The sequence below is a fragment of the Dendrobates tinctorius genome, unplaced genomic scaffold (assembly GCF_039654945.1).
Source record: "Dendrobates tinctorius isolate UK_male_01 unplaced genomic scaffold, ASM3965494v1 ptg000155l, whole genome shotgun sequence".
Classification (NCBI taxonomy): domain Eukaryota; kingdom Metazoa; phylum Chordata; class Amphibia; order Anura; family Dendrobatidae; genus Dendrobates; species Dendrobates tinctorius.
Window position 1 is genome coordinate 21,911,223 of NW_027361822.1, and position 15,738 is coordinate 21,926,960.

Consider the following 15,738-nt stretch of genomic DNA (forward strand, 5'->3'; position numbering starts at 1 on the left):
GGTATATGGGCATGGGACTATGGGATGGAGGATATGTATGATGGGTATATGGGCATGGGACTATGGGATGGAGGATATGTATGATGGGTATATGGGCATGGGACTATGAGATGAAGGATGTGTGATGGGTATATGGGCACTCGACTATGGGATGGCGAATATGTATGATGGGTATATGGGCATGGGACTATGGGATAGAGAATATGTATGATGGGTATATGGGCATGGGACTATGGGATGGAGAATATGTATGATGGGTATATGGGCATGGGACTATGGGATGGAGGATATGTATGATGGGTATATGGGCACGGGCCTATGGTATTTTGGATATGTATGATGGGTATATGGGCACGGGACTATGGGATGGAGGATAATTATAATTTGCTATAATTAACCACAGTTAGTTACTATGCCCGGGCAGCGCCGGGCTCTTCAGCTAGTGTATATATATATATAATATATAAAGCTCAATGTGAGTGTGTATATATGTATGTGTGTATGTCCGGGATTGGCATCCGCACCGTCGCAGCTACAGCCACAAAATTTGGCACAGTCACACATCTGGACCCCGAGAGCATCATAGGTTATGTTGTGAGGCAAAGTTTTAACCCCGCGCGTTCCAATTCAACAAACAATTTTGCCCCTATCTACATAATGGGGAAAAAGTGTATGTATTGGAATCTGCACCGTCGTAGGTACAGCCACAAAATTTTGCACAGTCACACGTCTGAACCCCGAGAGCGTCATAGGCTATGTTGTGAGGCGAAATTTTAACCCTGCGCATTCCAATTCACCAAACAATTTTGCCCCATCTACATAATGGGGAAAAAGTGAAAGGAAAAGTGTTGGAGGCAAATTGACGGCTGCCAGATGTGAACAAGGGGGACTTAAAGAATGAGAGTGATGGCGCCAAAGAGTATATACCGTACAGTTGCTAAGGTGGGGCCCTGACATGGGATACTCACCACACACAGGGATATGAACTCACACACAAAATGCACCACACACTACCACGTGCTTCAACACATATACCAACCTCAGCACACATTTCACCACACACCAACCTCGCCATATAAAAGTCGAAACACAAAAGTCGCCACTCAAATCTCGCCACGCTGTCCCAGAGCTGTTTAAAAGATGAAAAATGAGCTGTGATTGGTTGCTATCAGCAACAGTTTTCTTTGTAGACAGTTGTGGTAACTGAGGCCTATTATTCTTATCATTTCTATGGTGTTATCGTCCTTCTGTAAAGCTGGAAATAGCACAATTTATTACCGTGCCAACACAGACCACCCTCTGACACAGACTGCAGGGGGAGCCCAGTATCACACAGGATAGGATTAGACACACGGCTCAGCAGTCAGTATCACACAGGATAGGATTAGATACACAGCTCAGCAGTCAGTATCGCACAGGATAGGATTAGATACACGGCTCAGCAGGCAGTATCACACAGGATAGGATTAGATACACGGCTCAGCAGACAGTATCACACAGGATAGGATTAGATACGCAGCTCAGCACACAGTATCACACAGAATAGTATTAGATACATGGCTCAGCAGTCAGTATCACACAGGGTAGGATTAGATACACGGTTTTTATGCGCAATATAATCATTATAATTTGTTATAACTAACCACAGTTGGTTACTATGCCCAGGCAACGCCGGGCTCTTCAGCTAGTATATATATAACACTATGACTTATCTCAGCTAAGGCAAACCCTAGATCCTCAGGCTACATTCACACCATGGGCGTAGCCAGGATTAAACCTGGGAGGGGGCAGAACCTCATACTGTTCCACAGAACCTCATACTGCACACCTCAGCTGCTGCAGAACCTCATACTGCCCACCCCTACACTTGAAAATAAAGCCTGCACCTTATGAAGATGTGGTGGTGATCTATTTATTCCAACTATCAATTGATGTTGATGTGTTACTAAGGACGAGCAATGCCTGTCCTGGGCATCCTTTTGGGCAGCTATGAGGTGTCCCTGACTGGTGCTATAAAAAAGAGTGCTAGTCAGTGTGCTACCCGGCTTTCATTCTTTTTGGTACAGATAAGATATGGATAGACAGATATGGATAAATGGATAGATTGCTATTGAAAACATTATCTATGAGCTCAAAAACCTTTCAGATGATGCGGTTTTTTTAAAAAGCTGATCTGCTTTTGCAGATGAAAAACGTATTTTCAAAAAACGCAGGAAAAATGCTGTGTATGAATGTAGCCTTAGATCAGGAATAGAACAGTCATTTATAGGACATTTCATAACTTTCCCATGAAAAAATATTCAGCACATTCTGCATTGAACTACTGTACCCAATTTATTATATATTTTAGGAGTCGGAGTCGGTCCATTTTATACCGACTCCGACTCCACCAAAATGAGCTCCGACTCCACAGCACATTACATCTGTGAACTTGCTGCGGGGTGTTTCGCTCATTGTCAACCTTGAATGGACAGGAGGTGAGTGCATTAAATGGAGTCCCCCTTTACCATCACATCCAAGTAACGAGCACAGCGATTGGGCAGTATTTGTGGCATTCCACAAAATATATAACTTAGAATAAACCAGCTACACCTTAAATATAATTTCTTTTCATCTCCATTAACTATTTTGTTACATATATTATTACATAGCAATTTTTATGATTTACATTGCTTCAACTTCTTGCTATTCAGGTCAATACAATTTTGGAAATTTTTTGTAGAAGAGAATATTCCCGTTTGACCCATCAAGGATGGATAGGGACAGGAACAAGATGGTGAAGATGATATTACACCTCACCCTAGAGATCCTCTTCCGGCTTACTGGAGAGGTGAGAGATTCTGATGATGTCACATTACATCATTCTTATCTATGGGAACAACAGATGGACAGAACTGGAGAGATGAGGAGTCTGGAAATGTCTGTAGTGAGATTTATTAATGTGTCTCTCCATAACCAGGATTACACAGTAGTGAAGAAGACCTCTAGTGAGCGCTGTCAGGACCCTGTGTCTGAGGGATGGGGAAGACCCTTGAGCCCGATAACGGAGCCTCCACCTCACCCTCTGATACATGAGGAAATCAATGACCAGAAGATCCTAGAACTCACCTACAAGATGATTGAGCTGCTAACTGGAGAGGTGACACTGCTGGGAATGCTGGGACATTATACAGTAAAGCTATAAAGGGATTGGGGAGATGACTGTATCATTGTATGTGTCAGGTTCCTATAAGGTGTCAGAATGTCGCTGTCTATTTCTCCATGGAGGAGTGGGAGTATTTAGAAGCACACAAAGATCTGTACAAGGATGTCATGACAGAAATTCCTCAACTCCTCACATCACCAGGTAATAGACAGGAATAAATACATTAACAACACAGCCCTAAATATAAAGTTTTTTAGGGAAAAGCCATTTCGCCCCTTTTAAAAAGCATCTGGCGAAACGGCATCATCGCGGTGGTGACACGTTATAATCTACCTCGCTAGCTCTGGGCACTTTGTAAATACAGTATATCAACCTTTTTAGGATAGACCTTTTTTTTCCTTGCACTTTTTTAGACATCCTTTTGCTTCAGCAATGCAATGAGTATGTCCAAAGATTTCTAATATAAGCACAAACACTTTATAAGTTGAAGCTGTTGATTTAATTATGTTTCGATCCTGAAGTGGGGAGTCCAAGGCTATAGGATATTTTTGGTCACTTCATTTTCCTTTTTATGCCTGTGATGATGACTCTAAACAGGATATACTCATCGTGCTACAAATATGTACGTGCCACTTTTTGTTCATCCTGCTTGAACGTTTATATCCTTTTAATAACATGAATTAAAATGTATTGGTTTTTAAAATACTTTCTGCAATGGATCCTCTTTTCCCCAAGCAACTTTATATTTAGGGCTGTGTTATTGTATTGCTATTTATAGAGGAAATTCTTGCCTCAAAAAGTTATTTAAGACTGCGTCTCAAAAAAAAAGGAATAAGTACATAAGGTGTATAATTATCTGTATGTAAATTAATTCAGTCCCTGTATGTGTTTCCTCCAGTTCTATCCAGTAAGAAGACAACACCAGAGAGATGTCCCCGTCCTCTTCTTCCAAAGGACAGGAATCTAGAAAATCCCAGTTTTCCTCAGGATCATCAGGTAGATGGAGAGATTATTATTATTTAACTGTCTTCGGCTCGATCTCGAGCAATGACAACTTGATTTATGAACAATCTGTAGGAAGATCGTTCTTGTCCAAACCTATATAGGTCTACTAGAGTCTTCTCTGCTGTTATCTTAATTGTATCAAGCCATCAGGTTCCTGGTCTTCCTTTTCAATTTGTTCCTTCTATTCTTCCGACCATGTTGTCCTTCTCCAGTAATTGCTCTCTTCTTATGATATGTCCAAAGTAGGCAAGTCGTAGTTTGGTGATCTTTTTTTTTCGAGTGACATGTCTGAATTCGTTACCGTCCATCTCAAATGTGTCCCAGTCATACCTAGCAGTTGTCAATATGTTTTGTCGTCTTTGTATTGAGTAGCAGTCCTATGTTCAAGCTTTCCATCTTGACACTCCGTAGCAAGTTCTTCATTCCATCTTCGCTTGTTGATATTAATATTGTATCATCTGATTATTTAAGATTGTTGATGATTCGTCCAGAAATTTTGATTCCTTCTTTTTCAGCAAATCCAGCCTTCCTGAAAATGGCTTCTGCATTTAAATTGTAGAGAATTGGTGACAGGATGCGCCCTTGCTTTGAACCATGCCGTGTTCTGTTGCTACTTGGTCAATGTAAAGGTTCCTAATAAGACTGAACAGATGGTTCGGCACACCCATATCCTTCATGGTATTCAAGAGTTTCTGATGATAACACAGCTAAAGACTTTGCTGTAATTGATGAAGTACAAATAGATCTCCTTGTTGTATTCTTTGGTCTTTTCCATTATGCATCTAATGTTAGTAATTACTGTACAATTCTTGTTCCTCTGCCTTTTCTGAATCCTGTTTGTTCCTCTGGCAGCTCTTTGTCAAAGTAATGATGTAACTGTCTTTTTAGGATCTTCAGTAGTATTTTGTTTGCATGAGGTATGAGCACAATAGTTCAATAGATTCCACAGTCGGTAGCATTTCCCTTTTTCAGAATAAGAATAAACTCAGTTCTTGTCCAGTCCTTGGGCCAATGTACCAGTTGTCCACATCTTTTGACACAGGCTGCTTCAGGAGACTTTATTAGCAAGCGTTCATGATCAGTTCCATAGTCAGCTCATGGCCTTTTTTTCATGGTAGAGATTGATAACCTTCATCTTTTGGCGAACCCATATGTAATCAATCTGATTCTTATAGGCCCCATTTGGTGATTTCCATGTGTAGAGTCTCCGTTTGTAATTTTGGAAGAAATGATGGACAGTTGATTTATCATACAAAAGTCAATGAATCTTCCTACAGCCTCCATTCATCAAGTCCATAGTTTCCTACAACAGTTCCATGTCTGCCATGGCCCACTTTGGCATTCAAGTTTCCCATGATAATGAGTAAATCTTGTTTTGGCATCTTATTGATTTCTTCTTGAACCTGATCTTAGAATAGTTCAAGGTCCTCCAAATCGACATCTGTTGTTGGTGAGTAGATTTGCATAACTGTCACATGGATTGGCGCTCCTTGTAGTCATATTGAGATGACTGTATCACTGACTGCATTATACTTCAGGACAGTGCCGGCCAATCTTCGTTTGAGAATAAAAGTGGCATCGTTTTGTCTGCAGTTATCGTTGCCAATCGTAGACCCAATGGTTGTTGACTGGAAATGTCTAAATTGAGCCCATCTTAGTTTAAAAGTCGAGTACTGTTCTGTCCATTTTGGCTGCAATGATGTTGAGTTTAGCTTGGTTCATGGTTCATACATTCCAAGTTCCGAACTTGGATATCTCTGCAGCTTTTGATCTTTCTTTTCGACCAAGCAGTATCAGCACCAAGACATCCTGGTGCATCATGAGCATTGATCATACTCAGGCCGACCATCGTCTCTTCTCCAGTATGCTAAGTTTGGTACCTCAGTTGAAACCTGTCTGCATGGGGTGTCCCTCATGGCAAAATACACTGCCGACTTCTTTGAGAACTGTTTATGTCCCAAAAAATTGAGAAAAGTATTAAAGGATCCCTGAAATATTGTTCTTTAGCCCAATCCACCCTAGTCCACCCAGTATTGCGGTATTACATGAAGCCTAGGTGGGTCATCCACAGAAACAATTCAGCAGAAAATCAGAAGTATCTTAAAGCAACATGATCCTATTATTCAGCAAAGCGTCTATATAATGGTACAATTTTGATTCTTGTATATATTCATATGCCATATATTCTCCCCTTAACAGTCCCTCCTTTGGAGATATGCAAAATCAAAATCCTAATCTCGTCGAACCTATCGATCTGTCCTCCCGGCCTACCTATCTCAATAATGCTGGAACCTAGCTAACTAATCTTCACCGTATATACGAGACGACCCATCTCTAGTAGATGGACCCCCTCCTAACGGACTTTGCACAGGAGGAAGTCAGATCCTGGACTTTCCCTCGTTGGCTTGCTTCAAGCAGGCATATTCCGGAGGTGGTGCTTGCATGTTTTTCATTGGGACATCTTTCATACAGGGGATCTTCAAAAATGGCATGCATGGTCATCACTGTGGTTTCCATGGTCATCGTCATCATTTTCTTAAGGCATGGAGCTATGCAGCATAGAATTAAAGAAGATATGATCAAAGAACATAAAATAACTTTTGCAAACTTAATGGGTCAATAATTGCCTTTATGGCATCCCCAGTGTATTTTATAAACCGTTGTTGATTATTGTATAAATAGTTTATCCGCTTTGCATTCTTATTTACGGTGATGGTACATTTAAACACAACTATTGTCTCGTTCTTGACTCTGAATTTGTCAAGTGCTCCCTGTGTGCCCCCACTGGTATCTATACTTCTTAGCCAAAATTTACCTTTTGTGTCACCATTTTCCCTCCCAAGTTTAGTACTTGAGCCTAGTACATATAACCCTTGCTCATTCTCTGAGGGGTTCTCAATGGTGAGGTACAGAACTATGCATCCCTCCTTGGGGCAGTGAGCGGTAGTGACGGGGAGCATTGAATCTGGAAGGCCACTCTGACCCTTAAAATGGGCTTTGGACAGGGTCATGCGACTTTATAGGCTTATTCCCCATTTGTCCCTTCGCTGTAGGGCCTGGGCTGGTTGATGTCTCCAGTCACTTTCACCAGTGTGCCACCCAACAAGAGACTAATCCTCCCAGTTTGAACCTTCCTCTATTTCAGCAGTAGTGACACAGATGAATTGTGTATTTAACCCGATATGAAACTGTACCATGGGGCCTGGACATTCTTATTGTGGGACAGTAGTCAAGTTGATATGTTACTCTTGGGGTGGAGACATTATACCAGAAAGTCCGTATGCCCTTCTCATGAGTGACTACCCCTAGGTGACTGACTACCCCTTGAGCTAGGAGAAGGATAAGTGCAGACGGATGAAGAGTGGCAGCCGCTACTGGACTCTGGATCCGGCATCTCCTTGCAGTGGAAGCGTGGACCCATGGACTGCTGCGATAGCTGACAGGACTTGGAACAGGCTGTCATCTCTAGGTTCAAGGGTACGTCTGTTGAACCTCTTGGTGATGAGGACTCAGTCACCGGGCAGGATCTGGTGGGCTCCTATGTCCTCAGGATCTGGGATGGATGAAAAGACTCGAAAATGCATTTTAGTCACATGTTTTTAAACTTAGTCTACATATAGGCAATTATAAAGAACAAAATATAATCCTAAACTGTGAATATTTACAAGTAGGATCTTATAGGGCTGAGTTTTGTTGGACCTGCTATTATGTGTGTGTATTTGTGCGTGTATGTGACCCAAGGGAAAGCCTAAACTCTTATGCTATGACCCCTGTTTCCTGTATAGCATCAAGTATGTAGAGTTTTGTTCGAGGCCTTAAATTTTCCTTGTTCATCCTTAGGCATATTTCATCCTGTATAACTTCATCTTAGGTCCATTTCTTCTTTTCTTCCTTGGATACTTGTTTCTGGAGTGTCAGAACATCTTTTTCCAGGGTTATCCCTTTTCCTCTGTTTCCGTGTCAACCGGTATTACTGCTGCTTCTTTTGCTGTTACTTCAGCTAGTCTGTTGCCCACTGCTTCCCTTGAAGTGTCTCCAGTGTGTGTGCTTTTACTTTTACCACCGCAACTCTTCCTGGCATCAACAAGGACTCCATTAATTCTTGTATGGCTTTGTGGTGTCAGACTGGCGTTCCGTTAGCCGTGATGAAGCCTCTTTCCCTCCAGATTGATCTTGACAGCTTCATGTTGAGTGGCCCTCTCGTATGCTTCTGTCGAGGCCTGCGGTCCTGCCTTTTGGATATAGGCAGTGGTTTTGCTGGCAGCATGTATCTTCTGTGGCTACTGCTATACCAGTGTGCAATCGGCCTTCTTAGTCTGCATACCTTGGTCTATCCACAAAGAGCATCAGGTCAGGATCTTCCAGGTGTTCTCTTGCCTCATGACAGCAAGACAATCGCGTTCAGCCATTTCAGAGTCGACTACCTCTTCCACTAATGTGTCAGAGATGTGGTTTTCATCCTCCATCTTCCTCCCCCCTTTGGCAGAGGTAGAAGAGTAGCTGGATTATGGACAGCACATCTGGAGATGGTGACGTTGTCCGGGAGCAGAGTAGGGCATTGCAGACAGGTGCTTTGGGCCAGGATCTTCAACTGGTGACCCATAAAAATATCAGAAGCTTTGTCCAGCACAGGTGGGTTGCAAACACGGTTCTCATGCAGGTTTGGACTTCACGAGTCACTTGGTCAAGTCTTGGAGAGTAGAAGCCAGGAGGGCATTGTCTTCCTCCGTGAAGCTGTGTTAGGACTCCATTTACATGGTCAGGCTTCTTCATGACAAACAGACAAAACAGTTCGGTATAGCCTGGCAGTCCTAGAGCTGTGAAAAATGTGATTGCAATTTAGTATATAAAACACACTGATTACCTTCTTGGAAAGTCTTGAAATAATTATAAAAAGGTTGCATGTGTAGAAGAGCAGTATTGGCTTGGCTGTCTTCAGTCAGGGGAAGAGGTCATCCATATATATTGTAAAACGAAGTGGCTGTGGGATGTATCCTCTTCCAGGGCTCCAGGACCGTGGTCATGGCTCGGGTGAACATAGAGAGGCTATACTGTGCCCCTTGAGGCATCATAGTCCAAATATATTGCTGGCCCTCGTGTGAAAACAAACAGGTACTGGCTTGCAGCATGTAGAAATAAACTGAAGAAAGCATTGGCCAGGTCAATCACCGTGAACCATAGAAAAATAAATAGAATTGATAAAAACAAAACATAGTGTGTGGGTTTGGTACCATAGATGTGTTCAGTACTATAACTTCATTGACAGCACATAAGTCATGTATCATCCATAACTTCATAGAAATAATTGCAAATTATGAAATGGAGGGTGAAATAGGATGAATATTGCAATTTCCTTGGCAGCAGGGCTACTGGCTTCGGCCCCACCTTTACAAACTGGATTTTCAGCCTGCCAATATTGAGTCTGGAATCAGTGCCATTAGTTCAACGCCCACATGATCTACAGATGTGTCCTGTAAAAAAGAAAAGAATACATACTTCTTCAGCAAGTAGATCAATATCCCTGATTACTCTTCTGATTGCATCAGGACCCACCAGGAATTTGAGAGGAGTATCCTCAACCTCTGTCTGGGTGAGAGATGTTGTTTCTCTACTGTATTTTTGTGGGGGGGGGCGAGCTGTAAGAGAATACGTACTTTCATGGGTTGTGGACTCAGTATGCCAATACCCTATTAAAATCTGGAGCTCGATGTTGGTGGGTGTCAAGCTTCTTCCAACTGGGAACTAATTTGCATTTCAAATCTGAGATCCAGAAACTTTTTGTTACATTGGTGGAAGAAATTATCCACAGGTTCTCCTTTTCCCTGCATGACATCCTGGAGAATGGGGGTCTGACCAGCTGCTTACTAGGGTATCTGTCTCCTGGTATTTCTGGAGTCCTTGTGTGGAGTAGATTGTGTACAAAAGAATGAGCTTTGAGGCTTAAAAGATGATGATGATGATAATTATGTCCCCTCACCATATAACGATAAATACTGTAGATTATCAGTCTGAGCTATTTATTTCCTGTCTCCTTCGGTTCTGTTTAATTATATACCTCCATGTCATATTCATCTTTTTCTTCATTATTCTTTTCATAAACTACATTAATTAATAAAACTATAATGGATGCTGGACAGGATGTAGCATAAGACGTGCCGTCTATATAAATAGTTGGAAAGAAGGTACGGCTCTTTGGGTTGGTCATCTGACAGTCAGAACAAGTCTCACGATATTCTGCATTCTGCGTTTGACAGCTGGCACACGTCCAGTCATCGGGAATGTATATAGAAGTATAAATGAATGTAATGCAGATATTGCAACTGACATCTTCCTGTGTAAATATTTGTTTTGCACAAAATTCAGCAATCTTGTTATATTCCTCTCCTCATGCCCTTTTTTTTTTTTTTTTTTTTTCCTAACTTCCTCTGCCATCTTATAAAATGCTTCAGGGTCCTGTAACACCTCATAATACCTGAGGCTGGGACGCTGCTCTCCACTCATTAACACATTCTTCTATCCCTTCTTATCTAATGCTCCTCCCCTCGTGATCAGAGGGTTTCTTAACGTACATTTTCTTTCTCACTCCACTATGGGTCATATCTGTCTTATAGATATTGACTGACTGCTCCCACCCATTCTATCATCTGAATTCTGAGTATATCTGAAAAACATATGTATGTGTGCGTCTTGAAACAAATTCTCACGGGGTTATGAACAGTTGGATATGTGACTGTAAAAGCTGTATGTACTCCTTATGTCTGAGTAAAGGGTTCTTCAATGAACATAGTGATGTCTAGCTATCTTGAACACAGTAATATAGGGAATTAACCAACAACTAACACCAGAGTATTTCACAAATCTTGTGTATCCAGAAACTGCATAGTATAAAAATACCTTATAAATTGTTTAAATTTCTGTTTCCTCAAAACTTTCGCTCTAAAACATTGCAAAGAAAACATCTCACAGAGAAATGTAGTGACATTAGTAAAACAATAACTAAAAAGTAACAATAGACCTCGGATCTCAGAGATATCTGTACAAATCAAGCAATTACCATTCAAGTAATTCTCTTTCTACCTGAACACAGTTTTTAACAACTAACCTTATAATTATAGTATGCAGAACAAAACTAGTTTAACCAATTCTCTAATTTCACAACATATATATATATGTATACACACATAGAATGCATTCAAAAATTTTTAACCACATGCTAGTACGCCTCCTGCCGGCAAATCATACACACTACAAAAGACAATGAATTTAAAACTGGTACTGACATCAAATACTGTGAATCCTTGACACCAAAACAATTCACAATTTACCTATCCATATGCCAGCCTGATTTGTAGAGGTGAAAAATCTACACCTGGGCAAACCATACTTTTCAGGGAGAGAGCAATCACTGTCACATCAACACGGTAATTGTAATTAGCATAATTACCCTTCCACCCGTATAACTTATGAACCTATGCTGCAGCTAAAACACCATCATCTTAGCCAGATGATGTCCGGTGGGAAACCCGCAAGAAGTCACCAACCACTTAGAGGTTGGAAAATCACTCAGAGTAATCAAGCCCCTACTCCCACTTGCCCACTGGGAGAGACACAGTTCAGACTTCTGCGATCATCGGTCAAGCCGAGAGCAGGACCGGAACCAGAGTGACAGTGAATTTGCTCAGTACGTCTCCCTATCTATATTTTTTTTTCCTTTTCAGGCTGGCTGAGGTAACAATCACGTATGCAAACAACCAAAACAGCAAAGCAGAGAGGCAAAGCAGATAAGGCAGACAATTAAACTTTTAGATTACCGTAATTATAAATATGCTTGAAGGGTTACTGTGTGTATACTATAAAACAACTTATTACACTCTATATTTTATATCCTCCGGACGGAATACAGATAATGTAGCGTGATTGTTAAACACTTTGGATTCAGGAAATGCAGCTGAAATAGCAGTCTAACCAGTATGGCAGTATATTCAATATGAGAGCTGCGGACAGGCGTGTCTCAACAATGCATCAATACTTCAAAACATAAAAACTATTATGAATGTATTCCTTATCCCTTTCACTGTTCTTTGTTACCAAGGCAACTAGGGCTGGGCTTTTTGTCACTTTAGGTGTAGTAAATAGTGGTAATCACCTATAAATAGGTGGTTGATATTTCAGCAGAGGGGGAAAAATTAGTAATCACCTCTTTCCTTAAAAATGTATATACCGTGTCATTCACTTCACCGGGCCCAGTTTATACCGTGGGCGTATGGCCGGACGTGAGCACCTATATGTATATATCTGATATATATACCTATATATAACTTCTTCGACCGTCTAAGGTCGGAACGAGGGTGATAACCCAGTGTGAACACCCCCTTTGTACTCTGCTCTGTTTTGTTTCTAGTAGCCCTAGTGCAGTATGAAATAGTTTTTATCAGATACTAGATGGGTTCTAGATACACCCTCCGAATTGGTTAGACCGGATAATACACACAGACAATTAAGGAATTATATACCTGACCGGGTCCGTAGGCTCAGGACTTTCAAACGTGGTCAGTTTAAGGGTTCAGAGAAGACGGCCAACTATCTCATCCCAGCCGGACGTGAATACAGAAGGGTAGGTAAGATGATATATTTTCTCACCAGGTCTCGAGCTGCAGCCTCGTCCTGCTGGAAAGACGTCCGTCCTGGGGGAGATTTTGTTGCGGCTGTGATCGTCTGGTATCGTCCTGAGCCCCACGTTGGGCGCCAACTGTTGATTCTGCCGCACTAGGGTGTGGCCCGTCTTAATTGTCTGTGGCCAAATTGGATCTTTGGTAGAGATTTTACGTGCACGGAGAAAAGAATACACAAGACAAGGTGTATCATGTCAGTATGATTCTTCTCTGTCTTTAATCCAAAGTGAGCAGCTTTTATACAGATATTGTGCTATCTCCTTGTGTTACATCAACAGTGCATTTCCAAGGTACTGTTTACTAGTCATTGTCTCTACGCGACCCTTGATCATAACCTTTATTCTTTTGTATATACTTTGGTTATGCATATTTTAGTTTTCCATTTTCTATTTGTTTTCATTAGTATTATTTTGTTCTATTGTAGTACACTGATGAAGGTCTTGAAAGACCGAAATGTTTGTTGTGACTACTGTATGTATTGCACATTAAATCCTTTCACTGCATCTAACAGAGTGTGCCAAGTTTTCTATACTACAATTAATGGTTTGGGAACCTACTTGAGGCACCTCCCCCATCGGCTATGCTAGCAGTGTTATTATCCACCCTCTGTTTGAAGACTTCTATCGAAGGAGAACTCGCCACCTCTCGTGGCAGCCTGTTCCACTCATTGATCACCCTGTCAAGTTTTTTCTAATATCTAATCTGTGTCTCCTCCCATTCAGTTTCATCCCATTGCTTCTAGTCTTTCCTTGTGCAAATGAGAATAAAGTTGATCCTTCTACAATGTGACAGCCCTTGAAATATTTGTAGATAGGTATTAAGTCTCCTCTCAGTCTTCTCTTTTGCAAGATAAACATTCCCAAATCCTGCAACCTTTCCTCATAAGACATTGTTTGCAGATCGGTCACCATTCTGGTCGCTCTTCACTGAACTTGCTCCAGCGCAGGAGCGAGGAAGCCTTCTGTACTGCATGTGACAGATTGCTGATCTGTCATAGCGATCTGTGATGTGACAGATCAGCGATCTGGCACATAACAGTGATGTCCCCACTGGGACAATGTAATAAAGTTAAAAAAAAAAAGTTTAAAAATAATTTTTAAAAAATCGCTAAATAAATTAAAAAAAAAAAATATTCCCTAATTCATTTTTTTGAAGAAAAAAGCAAAACCAAACAATAAAAGTACATATATTTGGTATCGCCGTGTCCGTAATGACCCGCCCTATAAAACTGTCCTGCTAATTTACCCCTTAATTGAACCCCGTAAAAAACAAAGCAAAAAAACAATGCTTTATTATCATACCGCAAGTGCAATAACGCGCGATCAAAAAGATGGATATAAATAGTCATGGTACTGCTGAAAACGTCATCTTGTCCCGCAAAAAACAAGCCACCACACAGCGTCATCAGCGAAAAAATAAAAAAGTTATAGCTCGCAGAATAAAGCGATGCAAAAATAATTATTTTTATATAAAATTGTTTTCATTGCATAAAACCGACAAAACATCCGCAGTGTTGGATGTTGATCTCCATGAGTTCATTCATCCTCATTTTTGAGTCTTCTACTAGGCATTGCCCCTACTGGCCAGTTTCCTACTCCACACTGATGAGGGGCAATACCCCGAAACAGTTGTCTGTGGATGGATACCATGTTTTGGCATAGGTGGTTTCCTTCATTGGAGACTGCCCTTCCCGTGGTTGTTCCTTCCCGGTGAAAGACCTGGCTAGTCATTGCTTGCGTTGAGAAACATGTGATGGTGTCTCCGCGGCTTGTGTTTTGCATGTTTTTACATATTTCCCATAAGGGATGGGGGCATTGCTCTAGAATCACTGCGTTGAGAAACATGTGATGGTGTCTCCGCAGTCTTGGATGTTAATCTCCATGAGTTCATTCATCCTCATTTTTCAAAAACATAAAAAAAGACATAAATGAGGTATCGCTGTAACCGTACTGACCCGAAGAATAAAACCGCTTTATCAATTTTATCGCACGCGGAACGGTGTAAACGCACCCCCCCAAAAGAAATTCATGAAACGCTGGTTTTTGTTCATTCTGCGTCCCAAAAATCGGAATAAAAAGCGATCAAAAAATGTCACGTGCCCGAAAATGGTACCAATGAAAACGACAACTCGTCCCGCAAAAAATAAGACCTCACATGACTCGGTGGGTCAAAATACGGAAAAATTATAGCTCTCAATATGTGGTGATACAAAAACTATTTTTACAATAAAAAGCGTCTTTTAGCGTGTGACAGCTGCCAAACATAAAAACCGCCATAAATAGTAAATCAAACCCCACCGTTATCACCCCCTTAGTTAGGGAAAAATAATAAAATAAAAAAAATATTTATTTCCATTTTCCCATTAGGGTTAGGGCTAGGGCTGAGATTAGGGTTAGGGGTGTGTTGGGGTTCGGGTTGGAGTTAGAATTGGGGGGTTTCCAATGTTTTGGCACATCAGGGGCTTTCCAAACGCGACATGGTGTCTGATCTAAATTCCAGCCAAAAAAGTCAAATGGCGCTGCTTCCCTTCCAAGCTCTGCCATGCGCCCAAATAGTTGTTTACCCCCACATATTGGGTATCAGCGTACTCAGGACAAATTGCACAATAACTTTTTGGGGTCCTGTTACCCTTGGGAAAATAACAATTTTTGTGGAAAAAATGATTTTTTAATTGTACGGCTGTACGTTATAAACTTCTGTGAAGCACTTGGGGGTTCAAAGTGCTCAACACATATCTAGATAAGTTCCTTGGGGGGGTCTAGTTTCCAAAATGGGGTCACTTGTGGGGGGTTTCCACTGTTTAGGTACATCAGGAGTTCTCCAAACGTGACATGGCGTCCGATCTGAATTCCAGCCAATTTTGCAGTGAAAAAGTCAAACAGCGCTCCTTCCCTTCCGAGCTCTGCCATGCGCCTA

General features: G+C 41.3%; 1 protein-coding gene across 3 annotated transcripts in view; it reads left to right on the top strand.

Moving 5' to 3' along the window:
* Positions 1–15,738, top strand: part of LOC141051016 (uncharacterized) — a 40,358-nt gene that overhangs the window by 13,563 nt on the left and 11,057 nt on the right. For all 3 annotated transcript variants that reach the window (XM_073547803.1, XM_073547804.1, XM_073547805.1), the window contains exons 2-5: positions 2,723–2,830; positions 2,960–3,139; positions 3,223–3,346; positions 4,044–4,141. In XM_073547803.1, the coding sequence (XP_073403904.1) occupies positions 2,723–2,830; positions 2,960–3,139; positions 3,223–3,346; positions 4,044–4,141 (510 nt within the window). The remainder of the gene's footprint in view (positions 1–2,722; positions 2,831–2,959; positions 3,140–3,222; positions 3,347–4,043; positions 4,142–15,738) is intronic.